The 21,377-nt window shown below is 56.1% G+C and overlaps 6 protein-coding genes across 6 annotated transcripts; 4 read left to right on the top strand and 2 right to left on the bottom strand.

Annotated features, from left to right (window-relative positions):
* Window positions 1-161: 161 nt before the first annotated feature.
* ACO1O0_005992 (uncharacterized protein) lies at window positions 162-1,715 on the top strand (the record flags this gene model as incomplete). The annotated part of the gene is made up of 1 exon (XM_083195393.1): window positions 162-1,715. One exon carries the CDS (start codon window positions 162-164, stop codon window positions 1,713-1,715), a length of 1,554 nt encoding a protein of 517 aa, XP_083048409.1.
* A 4,210-nt stretch (window positions 1,716-5,925) lies between these two features.
* On the bottom strand, window positions 5,926-6,642 carry CEL61A (lytic polysaccharide monooxygenase auxiliary activity family 9 protein; the record flags this gene model as incomplete). The annotated part of the gene is made up of 1 exon (XM_083195392.1): window positions 5,926-6,642. One exon carries the CDS (start codon window positions 6,640-6,642, stop codon window positions 5,926-5,928), a length of 717 nt encoding a protein of 238 aa, XP_083048408.1.
* A 3,090-nt stretch (window positions 6,643-9,732) lies between these two features.
* Window positions 9,733-10,466, top strand: ACO1O0_005990 (uncharacterized protein; the record flags this gene model as incomplete). Its single annotated transcript, XM_083195391.1, has 2 exons — window positions 9,733-9,876; window positions 9,897-10,466. 2 exons carry the CDS (start codon window positions 9,733-9,735, stop codon window positions 10,464-10,466), a joined length of 714 nt encoding a protein of 237 aa, XP_083048407.1.
* Window positions 10,467-11,165: 699 nt separating this feature from the next.
* ACO1O0_005989 (Hydantoinase B/oxoprolinase-domain-containing protein) lies at window positions 11,166-15,204 on the bottom strand (the record flags this gene model as incomplete). The annotated part of the gene is made up of 2 exons (XM_083195390.1): window positions 11,166-14,174; window positions 14,227-15,204. The coding sequence occupies 2 exons, from the start codon at window positions 15,202-15,204 to the stop codon at window positions 11,166-11,168; spliced, it is 3,987 nt and encodes a 1,328-aa protein (XP_083048406.1).
* A 1,119-nt stretch (window positions 15,205-16,323) lies between these two features.
* On the top strand, window positions 16,324-18,631 carry ACO1O0_005988 (uncharacterized protein; the record flags this gene model as incomplete). The annotated part of the gene is made up of 4 exons (XM_083195389.1): window positions 16,324-16,373; window positions 16,453-17,248; window positions 17,301-17,640; window positions 17,694-18,631. 4 exons carry the CDS (start codon window positions 16,324-16,326, stop codon window positions 18,629-18,631), a joined length of 2,124 nt encoding a protein of 707 aa, XP_083048405.1.
* Window positions 18,632-19,735: 1,104 nt separating this feature from the next.
* Window positions 19,736-21,304, top strand: ACO1O0_005987 (major facilitator superfamily domain-containing protein; the record flags this gene model as incomplete). The annotated part of the gene is made up of 2 exons (XM_083195388.1): window positions 19,736-21,025; window positions 21,083-21,304. The coding sequence occupies 2 exons, from the start codon at window positions 19,736-19,738 to the stop codon at window positions 21,302-21,304; spliced, it is 1,512 nt and encodes a 503-aa protein (XP_083048404.1).
* Between the last annotated feature and the right edge of the window lie 73 nt (window positions 21,305-21,377).

The raw sequence follows: 21,377 nt of genomic DNA, 5'->3' as shown, positions 1-21,377 counted from the left end.
GTTTGTAACGCTGTTAACAACATGTGTTTCATGCTTTCGCTTTTCGCGATGATTCACACTCCGATCACCAGCAAAGACGTATTATAAGTCGGGGGCAAAACATCTGGGGAAATAGTGAATGTCTAGCACAGCTCCCACCGAGCATTTCCTACCTTGACAAAATGAAGAAGAATTCTTTCCCGGGGCTAGCAGCTGCTTCGCTGGCTGCCGTCGCTTCCGGTAACACTATTGCAAGCCGTCAACAACAACTGACGTTCGACTCGCCTGGCAACCCCATCCTTGGTGACGGCTCTGTGTACTCGGCCGACCCGGCACCATTGGTCGTCAATGACACCGTCTACATTCTCAGCGGCCGCGATGAAGCTGACCCTGTGACCAACGACTTCGTCATGAACGAGTGGCAGATCTTTGAGGCCCAGAACCCCATCCCTTCTGGCGGAGAGTGGACTCTGCACCAGAACGTCGCCCAGCCGCAGGACATCTTCGCTTGGGCTCAATCGGGTGGCGCGTATGCCAGCCAGATAGTCCAGGGAGCGGATGGAAGGTTCTATCTGTACGCATCTGCTGAGGAAGCAAATGGCGCGTCAGACCCCTTCTCTATCGGCGTTGCCGTGTCGGACAGTCCAACGGGCCCGTTCGAGGATGCTCACCCCGACGGCCCCATCATCTCACAGAACATTCCGTCCCCTGGGAACAACATCCATAACATTGACCCGACGGTGCTAGTTGATGACGACGGCCGCGTGTTTGTGTACTGGGGCTCATTCAACCAGCTGCGCGGGTACGAGCTCGATGCCGACATGACTACCGTCGTGGGGGATGTTGTATCCGTCGACGTTCTTACCGGTTACTTTGAAGCGCCATGGCTTATGAAGCGTGGAGAGACATATTATATGCTCTTTGCGGCGAACAATGCAGGACCAGACTCACCCTGTTCCCCCACGAGCTACCACGCCTGCATTGCATATGGCACTGCCTCAGAGCCCCTGGGACCGTGGACATTCCAAGGCGTGATTCTTGACATTGTCTCTTCGACAACCTCACATCCTGGAGCATATCAGCTCCAAGATGAATGGTTCCTCGTCTACCACACGGCTGATGCCGAGGGCGGTGGCCACTTCCGCAGGAGCGTTGCATTTGACAAGCTCGAATTCGACGATACTACGTCGCCCCCAAGTATCCGCAAGGTCGAGCAGACGTGGCGCGACTCTCTCACCGAGCCACGCCCCCCAAGCCGCAACATCGCCCCTCTCGCCACTGCAGAGTCGCAGAACGGCACGCCTATTCAGTACTGGATCGCTGCGCTGAACGACGAGCGCATCCTGGAGAACCCCCTGCCGCCGGACTACTGGTCCTCATGGGCCGACACGCAGTCGCCCGAGACCAATGTCCTGACATATACATGGAATGCCACCGTGGAGCTGAACGGCGTTGCCATATCCTTCTTTGCCGACTCCCCCGAGGGGTCTAGCACCGGCGTCGCGCCTCCTGCATCGTGGCATGCCGAGTACCTGGACGGCCAGGGGTCCTGGAGCGAAGTCGCCCTGAGTGGGAGCGATGAGTATCCGACGGAGCCTAGTCTCGACCCTGCAGAGGTTAGCTTTGAGACTGTCAGCACGACCGGTTTCAGGGTTGTGCTGCAGGGTGCTGGGGGGCCGGATCAGTTTGGTGCTGTTGGGGTTCATGAGTGGATGGCTTATAGTCCAGAAGCGTAGTTACTCGGGCTGTAATGAGTATCAAATGCCTATTCTGGCTATGGTATTGGCTATGGTATAAGCTCTTGACCACTATGTTCCTGCTATCGCCGTAGTAGATGAATATCGCCGTAGTAAATGGTGCAATATCGCCGCATTAAGAGACATAATATAGCCTTAATGGGAGCCATAAAATGGCCATCATAAGCTCAATATTGTTCTGTAAACTGGGTCAGATCATTTAAAGATGGATACATTGAAAGCCATGCACAGGCAGTGCTAAATGGTGTTTCTTCTCTTCGCATGAGCTTGGAATCAAGACACACTGGAATAGTGAACTCGGCGATACCAGGTCTTGCGACTTTTGGACCACCTTATTTGTTCCTTCTCAATTTTTCTACAGGCAGACAAAACACTACTTTTCCTCCTTTTGTTTTGCTGTCGCCATGTGTCCAGGTGCGGTGGAGCCGAAGACTGCTCTATGATTCAGGCTGGCAACAAAAGGAGCATCTCTGGCTGCATGCGTCTTGTGGCAGTCACGTATATCCGGGACATAGAAGTGAAGGGGTAGAAGCAATTGTTGATGGATCACACGCGCAATGCCCTACGGCTTGTGGTGTTATCTATGTATCGTAACTCATGACAAAAGGAAGAAGGAAAAGGCGGCGTGCTTTGGGCAAGCCTCAAGATATACAGGTGTGGTCCATGACACGGGAGTAGAGAGCCGTAGTGTTGTATGGGTCGTCGAGGTCTCGGCGGCGACGCTTGGCGGGTGTAACGGCCGCCGTAGTAGTAGTCGTGATGGCTATAGAAACAGTGGCGGCAGCACCGGTGGTGGCGGAGAGACGACGAGCGCGGCATCCGCGTCGAATTTGCCGGGGTGCATGGTGAAGTCATACCGCGGAGGAGAGGCGCCAACATGGCTAGGACGTGGGCTACCTAGGGGTAAAGCTCCTCGTCGTGGATAGGTAGTGGCGAGGTTAGAGACGAGCTCATGGATGGGTCGTCGATATTGCCATTTTCTAGAGACTTGTTAGCCTTGTCATGCAAGACCCAAGCAACGGGTTCAATCTCGGGGCTCACCAATCCACATTCACGGCATCTTCTGTAGTTGCCGATGATTTGGGCGGCATCTGTAGTAGTCACTTCTTGCCGGGAGGTAGAAAATGATGAGAGAAGATGAATAGTTGATACACCTCACGCACGACGCCCTAATAGCCTTATGGTATTGTTTTAGACAGTGCAGTGTGTGTTACGTGACAGCATCATCACCACACTTCGGCTTCGAATATTCTTCCGACGGAGAGGAAAAGACGCCTCTGGGAGACGAATAATTTTGAGAGGAATATGCACATGAAGTAGCAATGTGACGCGATAGTCAATGATCTTCTCGCGAGTGCTGCTGTTGGTGGAGATGAAAGAGAAACAAATCGAAAAGTCGAACGAAACAAAACATGACTCCCCCATACCTTTATATAGAAAGGTTTACCATATTACTTTCCTTCCACATCCCATAATGTGACGATGAAAATTCCATTAAGAGAAAGTACCCAGTCTACTCTCGCAAGCCGAATATTTCTCTTGGCAGCTGCCTGTGCCTTTTCAAGGGGCCTCGGCCCGTCCAAAAGGGACCTGCCCTCCTAGGCTGCCTCTTGCATTGCTACTCTATTACTTGCCTAGGCAGGAGATACTTGCAGTAATTCTTGCAAGGTTGGCGGCAGAGGAAGGAAGGAGAGAAGACGAAGAGCTAGAAACCACCGTCGCGATAGGAAAATTCAGATTGAGCTGAGGCGGATTTCAGATGGCGCGTGCTATTTAGCTGGCGAACGGCCGCACCACAGAACAGAGGGAAGGGTCAAACTATCAGGGCATCCTTAAGCCAGGAAATTCACGTGTAGCCCAAACGCATACCGTAACTTCCAGTCATGTCCAACTTAGGTATCTACTACCTTATGACTCTACCTGACATTCATGTGAGCCAATAAGTCCCGCGCCTGTCTGCAGAGGTTCCCTCCCACCATAACTGGTTTAGCTAGTTGCTGGTGATCTTTTCTCTTTTCCTAATCGAGAAATTGTATCCTAGTTCTGCTGGAGTCTATTCACGTACGCATTGGCAGTGACATCTGGTCCTGTCAGCTTCTTGTTCGTCGTCATTACTTTGCCCAGTATGCATGTCTAGGTGATTTTGTTGAACTCCGTGGTTGAGTTCGTTCATATTGGGCCTCCGCTATGGCAACGATCAGGTGGTGGATTCGCATTCAAAGTTGATACTCTGAAATGTCAACACAAACAACTTTCCGACACACTTGCTATAACCCTTAGCGCCACGTTTCTATCCCCGTTCCTATTTTCGTAGTCAGCCACTATAAGTCCCAGATAGTCTGCATACATATGTTACTACGTACATCAAGGTCAAACTATCTCCGAGTTCTTACTCCAGTATAATTATGTTAGTCATCATAATATGCTGATCCACCATGTCATGACATAGGGAACTTAGACGACTGTCTCCGGGGGCCGGGCCACCACTCCGGGCCATCTCCTCTCGACGAGACGATGTAAAGCCCATTTTGAGCTTATCTATGGATAATTTGGAGTGATTTGAGTAATGGTCTTGTTTTGTCTTTTTCTACCCGCTTTCAGGTGCTGTCTAGCTTAGGCGGGAAGGAAAGTCCGAAATGCAACACTACACTTGCAATTGACGTCAAGCCCAAACGCATAGCTTACAGCTATAACTCCATGAGGCGTCCATTTCTATGGCAACAATCAGTTGGTGGCTTTGTATTTAAAGTTTCCACACTAAACGGTCAATAAAAATAAAGACAACAGTCCTGAATTTGTGTATAAATTCTACGTTTGCTTCTGCCACTCTCCGAGGACCTTCATCCATCTCCCGCCTACCACCGAACACCTTAGTAACCGCACGCTCACCACACACAAATCCACAAACCGTCCGTATCAACGCACCCACCTACTTGACCAACGACTAACTAAAGATACAGACACCATGGCCCCGTCGATCTTCCACTACTTCTCGGCTCTACCGTGCGAGCTTAGGCTTCAGATCTGGGAGCTTGCCATCAGGCCGTCTGGCTACACCGGGGGTTTGCATCATTTTGCCCTTTCCAGCACTGATGCGAAGGATCCTAAAACCGACCGCGAGTCACTGACGTTCCTGGAGCCCCACCAAGTCCAACTCAACGGCAGGCTTGAGCTGTTGGGCGTACCGAAAATAGGTCGTCCAGAGGGCGACTCTTCCAGGAACCCGGCCAAGCAATCGGTCTACTTCTGGGACGCTGGCCTTTGGACCGCCTGCATGGAGTCGAGAGAGGTTATGGTGAAACGTACCAAGAGGATTCGCCATGTGGAGGAGAGGGGAATGCTGGGCCCGGTCAGCCATGTCCCAGAAGTAGTGACGGTACCCGAACATGGCCAGCCCTGGCAACTCATGGTCGTACCGCGCACTGATCTCTTCTGCTTCACGCCGGAGGCCTGGGGTCTGAGGATTGACTGGCAATGCATTTGGTTTAGTTTGTTTTCTTGTCGTCTTCCGGGTCAATCGGTCCGGCATCTCGCTTTTGAATTCAACCCGAGCTGGAACCTCGACTGGCCCGCCCACTTTTCCCAATTGTACCATGAACGCAGCGGCTGCCGGTTTTTTGCTCGCATTCTACCAAGGCTGGCAAACATGGAGACGAGATATTCCGTCTGGCTCATCGATCGAAGTACCCCGCACCCCCAAACAGAGTCATCATCGGGAGAGACGCGGCGGGTATTCTACGACCTCAGCACGGAATACGTCGAGGCTAAGCGGGAGGAGATAGCGTGGGATGCCAACGGGGATGAAGCACAGAACTCGGCTCGTTTCATTAGAAATTTGGCAACTTTCAAGGATCGGGGATGCAACAATCCTATAGACTGGTTGTTCTCTATTGACTACCAACTCGGTGTGCTTACTTGCGGACCTGCACACCACTGATTAGTGGCTGAAATAAAGAGATGATTCTATGGGTATCTTCTCCCTCAAACTGGACCAAATATGTTTGACTGCCTCACTTGATCCTAACTCTGGCTTTGCCGGTCCGAAGCCATAGATGTTTATCAGACCACGCTATTGATTTTCTCAGAAGTGTAACTCGTATTATACAATGCCACACTATTTATTATCTACTCTCCTCGCATCCCCCTATCAACCCCTCGGGTGCTCAGCAACAGATGTGGTGGCACCCTCTCACTTGTAAAGCGCAGGGCCAGGAATCGGGTACGAAGTAGGGTTATTGTAGATGTCAAACAGAATCCCCGGGTCAGTAGCACGGTACAGGCTCGTGCCAGGCGTGCCGCTGGGACGAGCAGATCCACCACCCGAGACCTCAAAGTTGATGCACTGCGGATACAGCTGCGCCCCGTTGGCGCTGCCCGCCCCGTGCAGTGCGATGATCTCGTGGCGGAGGACGTAGTTGCCCGCGGCGATGTCGCTGGGGATGGTGACCTTCCACTTGTTGCCGGCCTGGAGCAGCTCGTCGGCGGCCCAGACGCCATTGTTGAGACCGCGCTGGTCGATCTTGAACCACTGCAGGCTGTTCTTGTCGACGGTGGCGCAGCTGCCGCCGCAGTTGGCCAGGTAGTCGATGACGGGGCCCTTGTGGGAGTCGGGCCAGGTGTTCCACTGCAGGGTCATGGTAGTGCCGGCGCTGATGGGGATGTGCGACTTGCCCGGGGTAGCAGAGCGGTGGCAGATGACATTTGGGGTCGAAGCCGCGTTGGGCTCGACGAAGCCCAGATCCAGCTGGTCGGCGGTCCAACCAGGGCGGGCAGGAGGGCTAGGGTTGTATGGGTCCGTGGTAGGGTTGAAGTTGGTGTGGACGGTGCCCCCGACCGTGATGGTCTCGACGAAGCCGTGGGCAGCGACGGAGGCAACTCCGGCGAGGCCGAGGAAGATTGACTTCATTGTGTGGTAGTTACCTGGTTACGTAGTGGTAGATACTGAAGATGGACTTTGTCCAAGTGATGGTCTGTGCTTGAGTTGTTGGATACAGAGCAATCCAATTCTCGCGACATACTCAGGCCATCAGCTGCCTTTTATCCTCGTGAATCTTCCCAGCTCGGCGGTTTCTCCTCTTCTTAGCATCGTTTCCAAGCTGCTTTGGCTATTGATTCTCGGCCTCATGATGCTCGGCGTGAGGAGGCCAAGGGCTGCTGAGATCAATAGTTTCAACCTAGAGGAGGAAGTTGGAATCATAAAAGGAATCGGAATACGTATCTCCGTGGTAGATATGTGCTCATTTTGGCTTGGTAGGTCACCTAATATATTATTATTGCATACCCCAGGGCCCAGACCATCTCTCGACCTCACGCCGAGCCTTGGATGAGTTGCCGTCCACCAACCAATGGTCAACTTGGCAACGGCGTTTGTCACCTGATGGAATAGAACACCCCAAGTTACGTTAAGCTCCAAGGCTTGGAGACAAGAACAAACTTTCTCCTAGTCACATCGTGGGGTAATCGTGTGTGCCCGGAAAAGAGGCTTCGGAGGGGAGCTCCGTCGACGCTTTCAGAGCAGCATCTCGCAGCTCAGCCACATGGACAAGCGCGCGGGCACCAATGACCATCGGCGGGAGAGACAAAAACGGCATGTGTGTTTTACCAAGCTTGAGTCTAATTCGGCATCTAAATAATCATGCATTCAGAAAGTAGCCATCCCTCGGCCAATGTCGACTGCAAAGCCACCACTTAAGCACTGTCTTGGCATTCTAGGCCCAACCTTGACTAATTGCCCTTACATGTCGCTACCCAGGGAGCAACGGTCACACGTCTCCCCTCTCTAGTTACCCATATAGAGTACCAAACGAGATAATAGGTGGTCACCTGACGTGATTAGAAACAGGTACCCTAAGGTACGAGATGGCTTGTAAGTGAGTGACAGCCATAACAACCCCCGCTTCGATTAAACATGGAGAGAGTATTTGTGCCCAGAAGAGTCCTACTCTGTCACAGTTACATACCTTTAAGAGGGGTCTGCTCTGCTAGTTGTTTGGATTGCATTCCTGCCATCAACGACGTATCAATACTAATTTGAGTATTGGTGATATTGGTTGAGATTAGGATGATCACTCCCCCTCGATTTATATCGAATACAGCCTAGCCATTCTAGATGACACTTATTATTGAATATTATTTGTATATTTGTATTTTTGAAACCCCGTCTTTGATTCTTTCACATGGCTCACCCGGAGTATTAATATCTTTAATCCTCTCCCCACTGCCAAGAGCTGCGATGCATATCGCCTATTTACGGGTGAGGTTGGTCAAACCACCTCGGAAGCCGTTTCGTCCCCGCCCAGTATTTTGTTTTCTTTGAAACGAGTAATATTCAAGTACAATATGAATATATGTGGTCCATCTCACACCGACAAGGGCGCGCAGCATCAAGAAATCGGACATCCAGTCGAAATGATTGATACACCTTGCTTCCAGTATGTGCAAATGTCAACCTCACTCATCAAGATTGTATTCATATTTCACGCGTCCCAACTACATTACCTACCAGCAAGCCTCTAATAAATTCATGTAGACTGGGCCTATCTTTGATTCTATGCCTGTATATGAGCACCAACGCTTAGGCTTCAGCTCTGGTGACCTAACCAAAGCTGCCTTGCCGGGTTGTAGTAGTGACAGGAGGCTTCTATGATCTGTGGGTGAATCTGCCTAACGCCTCCCATGGTCGTCATCTCGGAGACCCTTGCATGCCAAGCAGTCGGCAAACAGCCAAGGCAATATCAAGGTACTCATATACATATTCATATACATCCTCGCGCGTATTTTATGATGTAGTATATAAATGCATAATCCCCCATGTATCTATGTATATAACATGTGAATATTGCATCAGGGTTGCATTCTATATGTATACACGGGGACTCTACCATCATACTGCACCTGTACGGGTAGTTGTTCGGCATGTCTTTCTTTTTCTGATTACCGCTTGGGTGCTCCTTGGCCTGGTTTCTCAGATCGGAAGTTGGATAATGTCCGAAGGGAGGAGTGCAGGTGGCGTCCTGGTATTCCCTGTGCAAGAATACCACGTTGTAGTCCGAGAACCTGTGCTCCTCCGGTAGTGGCCGGGGGTGGACCGGCATTTGGATCCAAGCCAAGAACAGAAGCCGTGCCCCGCCGGGAGCCACTGGGAGCCACTGATGTCATGCAGCCCTAAGGGGCTTGGGCAATTGCAAATTGGGGATGCAAAGGAAGATGGAAAAGGAAAGCCTCGCTGCCAATTGAGAGTAAGATGGATCAATAGCCATCCGAAGCGCATCCTCTGGTGGCAATATGCTCCGTGGCGTGAACATCCCACATCAATCGTTGGTACGCGCTTGGGTCCTTGGCCAACTTTGCTCGGTTCAACCGGGACTCTCGGACAGGCGGTATCCGTATTATTTGACAACATCTGATGTTGAATTCAAGTGGCAACCGTTCAAGCGGCGAAATGCGACCTTCCAAAACCCCTTGGACCCTCCTAACTAACTGGGAATCTAGTGCGACCGAGCTCTTCCACAGGATAAGATGACCCCGAGGGCCCTGCTGAGGGTTGGTGGCCCGGTTTTCGCCCAGTCTTTGCCCAGTCTCTGCCCAGTCTTGCCAAGCGCCATGCAGGAACGCCACCCGATGCGTCGACGATCGGCACGTCGGTAGCGATGGTGGCGTTTCATGGACCGCCGATCCACCACTCCACGCCCTTGTCACAGCCGTCGTCTCGAGGACGGAGCTCTGCTCTCTGGCCCTGGGAGGCTCAGCTCTCCACTCGTTTCAACCCGTTTCAATCACCCCAGGGCACGTTTGCCCGGAGATAATTGTAGGGATCGGGCTGATCGTCGCGATCATGGCCATGTCCTGGGCAAGAGCTTCAGCGACGGAGTCTTGGTGCCTCTGGAGAGTTATATAAGAGACGACCGATCGCATCGCTCGGGAAGGATGAGAGCACAGACAATCCTTCACATCCACAACCATAACCACAAACCCCACTACACCAAAAACCATCATCATGAAGTACGCTATCGCTGCCGGTGTCGCCGGTCTGGCCTCTCTGGCCCAGGCCCAGGTTGATGGCTTTGACATCTCCCACTACCAGGAGACTGTCGACTACCAGGGTGCCTACGACTCTGGTGCTCGCTTCGTCATGATCAAGGTACGTGGGCAATCTCCCAGGAAGAACAACGACAGCAGCTGACACGGACCATCCAGGCCACCGAGGGCACCTCGTACATCGACCCTTCCTTCAGCACCCACTACGAGGGCGCCGCCGCCGCCGGCCTCCTCCGCGGTGGCTACCACTTCGCCCAGCCTGCAGACTCGACTGGCGCCGAGCAAGCCGAGTACTTCATCGCCAACGGCGGTGGCTGGTCCGACGACGGCATCACCCTCCCCGGAATGCTCGACATCGAGTACGCCCCCTCGGGCGACACCTGCTACGGCCTGTCGGCCGACGCCATGGTCGCCTGGGTCGACGAGTTCCTCGAGACGTACAAGGCGGCCACGGGCATCTACCCGCTCATCTACACGGCCACCAACTGGTGGGACCCCTGCACGGGCAGCAGCACCGCCTTTGGCGAGAAGAGCCCGCTCGTCGTCGCCCGATACAGCGACGAGGTCGGCCAGCTGCCCGCCGGGTGGAGCGCCCACAGCTTCTGGCAGTTCAACAGCGAGTACTCCTTTGGCGGCGACTCGCAGACCTTCAACGGCGACGAGGCCGGCCTCAAGAAGATTGCCAAGCCTTAAGGGGTGTCTGATGGTCTGGCTTACACGGGGGCAACTAGTATAATAATACTGCAGGTAGTCTCCAGTCTATGGTTATGGTCATGTATGATGAGGATGGATCAGAAAACTTCAAGTCTTAGCAAATACGATACCTTCTTGATAGAAAATACGCCCTCTAAAAAATGACATTATGAACTGTACTATACGTCCCCTGCAACTTCATCGGCCCAGGCCAGTGTCTCTCCAAGATCGGCAGCGACGCGGGAATCGACTAACACCGCTCACCAGCCTCGGGTCGCCTACTTACCATGATAGGCAGGTTATTATGCATCGTGTCATTGACAATTGACCCAGGGTCTTTTTTCAATCGTGCAGCAAACGAGCCTCTGCAAAAGTTCCGATTCTGGGGTTGTGCATTAGTAGCGTGGACCCGGGCGGAGCACGCCGCACCCCTGGCAATCAAGACCCAGCACCTGGGTTCATTCTGTGTTGTCAGCATGATCAAGAAACATCTACAGAAAGCGAAGATAATGATATACAATGCCTTTTGAGTATCACTAGAAATTCAACTGTTGTATTTGCTCTCCTAGACATTGACGGCATCCATATGAAGACTCTTGACTTGAACGTAGTGGTAATGGTAATAGGTATCAATAATATTTCCCCAACTCTCTAAAATACAAACCCGTGCGGATATAATAATACATAAATAACAATCATCTAGTTGCCCGCCGCAATGCTATTCCTCATCGCCAGCGTGCCATTCGTCATCAACGACCGCGCATCCTGCTTCTTCGCAGTCTCCTCCTCGCCGCCATCCTCCTGGCCCTCAACGCCCCAGCCTCCTCCACCAGGCGTCAGCAGCACGATGCGATCCCCCGCCGCGAACTGCGTCGTCTTCCTCGGCCCCAGCGAGACCTCCCTCGTGGCCCCCGTGACGGGGTCCCTCCGCACCCACGTGTTCACGCCCCGCGCGCCGTCCGCGCCGCCCTCCAGCCCGTACGGCGCCGTCACGCGCCGGTCCGTCAGCACGGATACCTGCAGCGGCACGCGGAACTCCATGTCGCGCACGCAGCCGTCGCCGCCGCGGTACCGGCCGCTGCCGCCGCTGCCGCGACGGATCGAGAACTCGTGCAGCAGCACAGGGTAGCGCTTCTCCAGGATCTCCGGGTCCGTGATGCGCGTGTTGGTCAGGTGCGTGTGGACGCCGCTGGCGCCGTGCCAGCCGGGGCCCGCGCCGGCGCCTCCCGCGATGGTCTCGTAGTAGCCGAAGCCCTTGGTGACCTCGCCGGTGACGGGGTCGGTGCCGCCGCAGCCAAAGGTCAGGTTGTTCATGGTGCCCTGGGAGGCGGCGGCGGCGTTGAAGGCGCGGAAGATGAGGTCGGCGAGCTTCTGCGAGGTCTCGGTGGTGCAGCCGACGGTGGCGGCCGTGGGCGAGGGGGAGAGGATGGTGTTGTCCGGGCAGATGACCCGGATGGGCTTGAGGCAGCCCTGGTTGAGGGGGATGTCTGCTGAGATCATGGAGCGGAGGCAGTACTGGTCATACATGTTAGTTTTGAGTTCTATTAGGGTAGTGGTTGGAGGTTGGCTCACCATGATGACAGAGAAGGAGCACGTCCGGGGGGCATTCAGGTTACCCGAGTGCTCCGCGCCAGTGCCGGTAAAGTCGAAGACGGCCTCACCCGAGTCCTTGTCGATGGTGACCTTGAGCTTGAACGGGATACCATCGTCGTTCATCTCGGTCGACTCGAGGATGCCGCCCTCGTGCTTGACAGCGAACGTCTTGAGCAGGTCACGCACCGACTGGGCCGCGTTCTCCTGGATGGCCTTCATGTAGAACTGCACGACGGGCCAGCTGAACTCGTTGATCAGCGACCGGATCAGCTGGATACCCTTCTTGTTGGACGCCACGGCGGCCTTGAGATCGGCAATGTTGTCGCTCCACGTGCGCGTGCCGCTGCACCCGGGGTACGAGGCCGGCACGGTGTACAGGTGGTTGTACAGGCCCTCCTCGTCAAAGACACCCTCCTTGATCATCTTGAACGACTCGATCGCCGCGCCCTCCTGCCACAGCTCGGTCGAGTTGGGCGGCATGGAACCGGGCGCGATGCCACCGACGTCGGCGTGGTGACCGCGGTTGGCGACGAAGAAGATGATCTCCTGGGGGTTCTCGTCATCATCAAAGACGGGTGTGATGGTGGTGATGTCGGGAAGATGCGTGCCGCCCGCCTGCGGGTGGTTGCTGATGATGACATCGCCGGGCTTCAGCTCACCAGGCTTGTACAGCTGAGCCTGGTAGGCAATGGCCGTGCTCATGGAGCCCAGATGGCTGGGGATGTGCGGCGCGTTGGCCACGAGACCACCGTCGGCCGAGAAGACGGCGCACGAGTAGTCGAGGCGCTCCTTGATGTTGACCGAGATGGACGTCTTCTCCATGGTGTGGCCCATCTGCTCCGCCACCGTCATGAAGCGGTGCCCGAACACACTGAGCTGCACGGGGTCCACGGCAGCAGTGTCGACGCTCTGCTGCTCCGTCTTGCTGACCTCGAGGACGACGTGCTCCGGCAGGATCACCGCCTTGCTGGCCTGGTCCAGCACAATCGTCTGCGTCTTGTCCAGGATCATGGCCGGGCCCTGGATGTGCATACCAGGAGCCAGGCTGCGCAGCTGGTACACGCTCGTCTCCACCCAGCCGCACTTCTCGTAGAAGATGCTGCGCGTGAAGATGGGCGTGGGCGTGGGCGTCAGGCCGTCGGCCTGGTGCTTCTTCAGCTCCTCAAAGGGGCTCGAGATGTCCAGGACGCGCGACTTGCCCACGCTGCGCACGCGGATGTCGTCAATCAGGATGTCGCGCGACTGCGAGAAGCCAAACTCCTGCGCGTGGCGCGCAGTGAAGGCGGCGCCAAAGTCGGCCATGCCGCTCTCGGACTTGGGGATCATGAGCGACGTGTCGCTGCCCTGGTACCGCATGTTGAGGAAGCACTCGTGCTCGATGGCGCCGCCGTCGAAGCCCTGCGCCTCGAGGCCCTGGACACCGCGCGAGGACAGAGACTCCAGGCGAGACGTCAGCTCGGGGAGGGCCTGCTCGGAAAAGGTGAGTGCCACGGGCTCCTGGTTCTCGACAACGACGTCGGCGAGCGCCATGCCGTAGGCCGACAGGATGCTCGAGTAGCGGGGGATGATGGCACGCTTGATGCCCAGGTCACGGGCGATGAAGACGGCGTGCTGGCCACCGGCGCCACCGAAGCAGCCCAGGTTGTGGCTGGCAGCGCCGTATCCGCGACCCTCACTCAGGGTACGGATGGGGCGGGTCATGGTGGCGTTGGCAATGGACAGGAAACCCAGAGCCAGCGTCTCAGGGGTGAAGTCCTCGGCGCCGGCCTCCTTGTCATTGTTGACCGTCTCAGTCAGGGCGGCAAACTTGGCCTTGACGACGTCGAGGTCCAGTTTGCGGGGGAAGAAGTCGGGGATGATGCGGCCCAGGAGGAAGTTGGCGTCGGTGACGGTCAGGGGGCCTCCCTTGCCGTAGCAGGCCGGGCCCGGGTTGGCTCCCGCGCTGCTGGGACCGACCTTGAGGAGGCCGTTCTCCCACGACAGGATGGAGCCTCCGCCAGCGGCGACCGTGTTGATGTCCAGCTGGGGAGTCTGGATGGTGACCTCGGCGAGGGTGTTCTCAAAGATGTGCTCCAGAGCTCCCGAGTACCGGGCCACGTCTGTGCTTGTGCCTCCCTGTGAAGAATTAGCCATCCGAGTGTATATGCAGGTGAAACGGCACACATACCATGTCGAATCCAAGAACAGGTGTGCCGTCGTTGGAGTCGTAGCATGTCCTTGAAAGACCAACAACGCCACCAGCCGGTCCACTGAGGACACCCCTCAGGCCGGTGAACTTTGTCCAGCTCGTCAAACCGCCGTCGCTCTGGCAGATGAGCAGCTTGTTTGCGCTCTTATCCTCGAGATGGCCCTTGAAGCCCTTGCGGAAGCTCTCGAGGTAGGCGTAGGTCATCGGGGTGAGGTAGGCGTCGGCGACGGCCGACTGGCTGCGCGGCACAAACTTGGCCATGGACTGCAGGACCGACGACGCGGAGACCTTGAATCCCATCTCCTCGGCCACCTTGGTGACCTGGATCTCGTGGTCTGGGAATGTGTACGAGTGCATGAAGCCGATGGCGACATTCTCGAAGCCCTGCTCCTTGAGGCGCTGCAGATCGGCGCGCACGGCCTCGAGGTCGGGCGTCTTGATGATCCTCACGACCTCGCCCGTCTGACCCGTCACCAGGGCCGGGTCCGACGACACGTCAATCGTCTTAGACTCCGGGTCCTCGCTAAAGCCCTCGATGGTGACGCGCTCGTCGACCTCGACGACCGTCTCGTACAGCTGCTCCAGGCGGCGCACAGAGAGGTCGAAGAGATCCGGGCGGGTCTGGTTGCCGATGACCAGGGTGTCCCGGAAGCCCCTTGTGGTGAGGAAGGCCACGCGGTCGCCCTTCCTCTCCAGGAGGGCGTTTGTGGCCACGGTGGTGCCCATGCGGATGGACTCTATGGGCTCGAGGTCCAGCAGCGAGCCCCTAGGTATCGACTTGCCCAGGGCGGTCTCGAGGATCTGGCGGATGCACTCGGTGGGCGCATCGTCGTACTCTTCGGGGCATACTGACAGCGTCTTGAAGACAATGTGCTCCTTCTGGCCAGGGACCTCAGCCCAGGCGTCGGTGAATGTGCCACCGCGATCGATGGCGATGCGGATTCCTTGAGTCGCCATGGTGGAAGATGTGCACCGCGAGTATTACACGGGGTGTGTGAAGGAGTGAGAGGATGCAAGAAACTGAAAGGACAGACAAGAGGAGAAAGAAGCGTACGGAGGAGGAGGATATAGTTGATTATGAGAGAGTGATGGGAAGTTGGACTGATGAGTGATGCGCCCGTCTGCCAGTTGATGCTGTATTATACCGGCTTGTCAAGATGGCCCGGAGAAAGCATCACCGGGGGCCACGAACATCCAATACACGCTAACATGCTCCGAACTACCCAGGCAATTGCGAATACCAGCCCAATACCAGTTGTTTGCTATGGTATCCCCGGTGTCGCTGGGCTTACCGGTCAGTGGGCGTGCGGCATTTTCAGCACAAGCCGGTCCGGAGCCGGTCGGCAGCTCGCATCTTGCCGACCACAGTCACCGAGAGGCTACCCAACCGTTGCCGGGGCGCTTGTTGTCGGCATCTTCGAAGAGATTACAAGAGAACTGCTCTAAATGTGGACTATATGCATTTTAGTCATGGCTACGAGGATGTTTAACTAATAGTTATATGAGAGCTGACATCGAGATTGTACGAGTACGCTTGTGGGTTAGCATTCGCCGTAGCAATCAGCCTCGTACGACACGATCTGACCCCTGATGAAGACCGACACCATCTAGGCGTAAAAGAGACTAGATAGATGACCAACTGCTCAGCTCATTGTTTCATCTACTACTAGGTATGAAGCAAGGGTGTCATCGCTTGGCCTGGTGCGTGTGGTTACGACCTACTGCTTACCCTGTAGCGGCCTATTCGCAGCAACCAAGACAATGTGTGCACCACGATACGCCGTACATTGCCGCGTGAGTACGATAATCATGAGGCGCAAAGCTCAAGTCTCAAGCCAATCCCCATTTACACCGGCGCTCGTTATCTCGAGCCCGGAACTCGGCAAGACTGGCTAGATCGAGACCCGTCTATCTCTATCTGACCTATGAAACCATGGCGTGTGGCCGTAATGTACTCCAGGGCCCCCAGACTCCGTTAAACGGAGGGTCAAGCCATTTCCCCACACAGTCGCTTCTTCCCCATGCCATGCAACCCGACGTTGGGCAGTTGTCATCAACTCCATCCGCATCATCGCAATGAGTGCTACGGGCGTCGCGCATAGACGACCCAGGAGATTGTTTGCAGCGTGCGTCGCCTCTCATCCCATCTCCCCCGTAATGCAGCTGTAGACCGCCGATTGACATTAACACCGCATCCCCCCTCAGTTGCCATCGGTGCCACTCGCAGAAGATCAAGTGCTCGGGCGACCACCCGTGCCGCTCATGCGTCGCAAGCGACAGGGCTGGCGAGTGCCAGTTCCCTGCCAAGGAGCGCAAGATCACCATTCCTGAGAGCTACCTGCGCAAGCTCGAGGCCGACAGCAGACGCCTCCAGACCGTCGTCCAGCAGAACCCGACCCCAAACTCGGAGGGCCACAACAACAGCCCTGGCGACGACCATGACGCGCCACCGCTGTCCTCAGATGAGAGCAGCATGCTCAACCCGCTCTTCGACGGTGGCCAGCCTGACGACCGCGTCAACGAGCCCGCCTCGGAGCCCGGCTTCATAGGCGAGGCCTCGTGCGCCGCCTTCAGCAACCGCCTGCTGCAGTGTCTCGACGACAACTACACGCCCTGCACCGCTGGCTTCTCCAACTACTACCGTGTCAATACGGGTCACCGCATAACTGCCGATGATGGCTACCACTTCCCCGAGCGCATGCACGCCAAGCTGCTCCTCAATGTCGCCCGCCGCTTCATCGGCAACTACCATCCGCTGTTTCTCGAGGTCACCTTTATGAGGGAGCTGGACGCCGTGTATCGGAGGGAGATGACCCCGTCGACGCTCTGGCTGTGCAAGTTCTACGCGCTCATGTCTCTGGGGGAGATCTACACCAATCGCAGGGGCGTGGGAGACAACAACAGAGTCCCAGGGACGGATTATTACCTCCGCGCCGTCAACATGGTCCAGGAGGCGCATGAGGAGCCGTCACTGATGCAGGTTGAAGTTCTCACTCTACTTGTAAGTCGTCCCATCCCCTTTCAACTAGTACACAAAACTAACCATGTGCCAGGCATGGGCATCCAACATTCTGGGCCGCGTCCGCACCGCTCACTGCTACAGCGGCACCGCCATGAGGCTAGCCCTCAGCATGGGCATGCACCGGGCTGCCTCCAGCCGCTCCCACCTCTCGCCGGTCGAGCGCGAGAACCGGCGCCGGGCGTGGTGGGTGCTGTACTTTTTCGAGCGCTTCTCTGCGTCCAAGTTGGGGCAGCCCATCACGGTTCGCGACGAGGACATTGATACCGAGATGCCTAGCATGGACGGCCTGACCGAGGACGAGATGGCCGAGTTTCTAGATCCGATGCCGCTCATCACCAATGTCAAGCTAGCCCGAATTATCGGAAATATCTGTATGTTGTGCGCCACTTCTTCTCTCTGGATAAGCGTCGACTGATCCCTCTAGTGACCGACATTTACGGCATACCCAAGAGCACAAAGGGCCTCTGTATTCACCGTGTCCACGGCATCTTGAAGCAGCTCCGCGCATGGCACGCCGAACTACCCCCCGGCATGCGCATCAAGGAGCGCGGCAGCCCCCGGCCCGTGGCCAGCCTGCACCTCGCCTACAACCAGTGCATTATCCAGACGACCCGCCCCGTGCTGCTGCACCTTTTCAAGACGCAGTTCCAGCTGGGCTCCAAGGCGCAGCAGGAGCCGCGCAAGCAGACCTTCTCGTCCATGACGCTGGCCCTGGCCGAGAGCTGCGTCAACGCGGCGCAGGCGTCGAGCCGCATCGTCGAGGGCCTGTTCCTGGACGGCTCCATCGCCACCTTTGGCTACTGGGACGCGCACCACATCTTCTCGGCAGCGCTGATCCTCATCATGTCGGCCGTCATGAAGCCCGCGACGGCCACGTCCGAGGCACTCGAGACGCTGCTGAGCATCCTGCGGTCGATGAAGCACGACGGCAACATCCCCGCCGTCGACTACTGCGAGAGGCTGTCGCACATCCAGTCGCGCGTGTCGACGCTGCGGTCGCAGGGACACATGGTGGAGCAGGCATCGCTGTTCGAAAATGTGCCCGAGCGCCAGCAGCCGACTCCCAGCAGCGGTGCCGCAGCAGCAGCGCCAGCAACAGCAGCAGCAGGAGGAGGAGGAGGAGAGCCACCCAGCAGCAGGCAGGGACAGCAGCAGCAACTGCCCATGGCTCTGGGTGGTGAGCTGCACGGTGGCGGCGGGGCGAACATAAACTACGGTAGCGTCGACATTCTGGGGAATTCCCTGATTGGGAGTTTCCTCGACGAGGCGCGGGTGCCCTGGCCGGATGCCGTGTTTGCCGAGGATGGCAGCTGGAAGGAGTTTGCTACTGAGATTGAGGAGCAGTTTCTGTTTCATATGTGACGAGCGGGCTCATCTTGATGATTTATGACATTGAATTGAAGCATAGAGGGATGGTGTATGATACCTGTAATTTGATATAACTAAACATTAAATGGAACGGTCTGACGGTTTAATAGACGATATATACTCGTTGAAGAGTCTGTTGAATTTTTTTCAGGCATTAACTAAGATATAAAGAAGGAGGAAGGTACGAAGTACAAAATAGGATGCATACCTAATGGTTCACGTGTTGAGCATACGTAGGTAGACTGAGCATCTAAAAAGCAAGGCAAGAGGGTCTACCAGTTCAAGGAAGGGACGATTATTATGCCATCCCACTTCACATTTTCAGGAAAGAGGCACTCTAAATTTCCTGGGTTGGGGAAAACACGGCAGGGCAAAAAGGTAATGAGCATGAATCGCCTCATAAACAGCGAAGGAAGGAGCTCCCTCTCAACGAAATGCTTCTAGATGCTCGTGTTCTAGGTTGCCTAGGGTAGCTCTCACCAATGCCCACACTATCGCGCCCTTCAATCCACAAGCCTGACAGGGGAAAGCCGGATAAGCCTTTTGGAGGTGCTGACACATGGAACGAACTGACCCAGAGCAATAAGCAATGGACCCGAAATTCCGAATGATTTCCCCAGTCCCCACGAGTTCTGAGCTCCTGTCGGCGTGGCACCGTCATTAATGTCGGCAAAATGAGACCTGCCGACAGCCATGTGCAACCCCCAAGGCACTAAACACTAGAGTTTCCACTCTTCATGGCACGATGTGGTAAAACGGCCATCAGCGATTCAGGGCTTCCCCACCCCAGGGCACAAGTTGCCGATAGTGCGATCCGACTGCGTGGGTGACTCTGCGCTACACTCCCTGCTTAGCCTGGCAACAATGACATGGCCGGTGGTCGGCGCCGTATTGCACACGCGATACCTATCAGGGCCCCAAGGCGCACATGGTGCCCCGGACCCCTTCATCGGAGCTGCTCCACCCGGGGAAGATAGCAGAGATTGGGATGATAGTTGCCCATCTTTGCTTAAAAGTTGAAGCCCCCTCGGCTCGGACACGCTGACCCCCTTCGGTCAGTATTTCTCACCGTCACCCGTGGGAATCTCCAACTTCGCAATGGATGCAAGCAGCCCTCCCCAGCTCAAGGCTGTCGACACCGACGGTGGCTCTCCCCCGCCCCCCGCAAAGGATGAGGAGCAGCAACACACCCACACCGTCTCCGACAATGACATCTACATCGATGAGGCCGCCGAGAAGAAGCTTCTGCGCAAGCTAGACCTCTGGATCGTGCCGCCCGTCATGCTCCTGTACCTGCTGAGTTTCCTGGACCGCGTCAACATTGGCAACGCCCGTCTCTATGGCATGGAGGAGGACCTGGGCCTCGAGGGTGACCAGTACCAGATTGCCGTCTCGGTGCTCTTCGTCACCTACATCCTGTCTGAGCTCCCCTCCAACCTCGTCATCAAGCGCTTCACACCCTCGCGCTGGATCTCCTTCATCACCACCGCCTGGGGCCTCGTGGCTACCCTCACGGGCATTGTGCAGGGCTACAAATCCCTGATTGCCTGCCGTGTCATTCTCGGTGCCCTGGAGGGAGGTCTGTTTCCCGGCTTGACCATCTACCTGACCATGTTCTACACCAAGCGCGAGCTTGCCCTGAGGATCGGGTACCTGTTTGTGTCTGCTGCCGTCGCCGGATCCGTGGGTGGCTTGCTCGCCTACGGCATTGGCTTCATGGACGGCGTGGCTGACCTCCGTGGATGGCGCTGGATCATCATCCTCGAGGGTCTGCCGACCTTCATCCTCGGAATCTCTATCTGGTGGTGGCTCGCCGACACCCCAGAGTCAGCGCACTACCTGAGCCCCGAGGAGCGCGAGCTGATTAGCCAGCGCATGCGCCGGCAGATTGGCCACACCAAGTCCTCGGACCTGATGCACAAGGAGGATGTCTATGCCGGCCTCAAGGACTGGAAGATCTGGCTCTTCTGCATTGGGCAGTTTGGCGGCGACACCATCCTGTACGGATACTCGACCTTCCTGCCCACCATCATCAAGGGCCTGGGCGACTGGTCCACCGCGCAGGTCCAGGCGCTGACCATCCCCTGCTATGCTCTGGGCGCCATCAGCTACCTTGTTGTCGCGTACCTGTCGGACCGCACGCAGAAGCGCGCCATCTTCCCCGTCATCTTCGGTATCGTGTGCGCGGTCGGCTACGCCATCCTCGTCAGCCCGGCGTCGGGCAACGTCAAGTACTTTGGCTGCTTCCTTGCCGCCATGGGCCTGTACGTGGTCGTCGGTATCCCGCTGGCCTGGCTGCCGAGCAACAACCCCCGCTACGGCAAGCGGACTGTGGCCAACGGCCTGCAGCTCACCATTGGCAACTCTGCTGGTATCCCGGCTCCCTTCGTAAGTTGTACCTTCCCGCTGTGACGGCCATGTTCTCTTGCTGACCTGATTGAACAGCTTTACAAGACGCGCGACGCCCCTCGCTTTGTGAGCGGACATGCCGTCTCCATGGCCCTCATTGCCATGTCGTCCGTCATCTACCTCCTCTTTTGGATCTACTTCCGCCGCCAGAACCAGCGGAAGGCTGAGGGCAAGGATGACCACAAGGTCCAGGGCATGACGGAGGAGGAGATTGAGGAGCTGGGAGAGCACAACCCTCGTTTCCGGTACCACTACTAGATGTGAGGATGATGGGCTGATATAGGATCATGTGTATAGAACGATGTATTTTGATTTGATTGGTAGCGCGATG

The sequence above is a fragment of the Amphichorda felina genome, assembly GCF_050947745.1.
Source record: "Amphichorda felina strain 45539 chromosome Unknown scaffold_6, whole genome shotgun sequence".
Lineage (NCBI taxonomy): Eukaryota > Fungi > Ascomycota > Sordariomycetes > Hypocreales > Bionectriaceae > Amphichorda > Amphichorda felina.
Note: the sequence above shows the minus strand (reverse complement) of the source record. Positions and strands in the feature narration are given on the sequence as shown.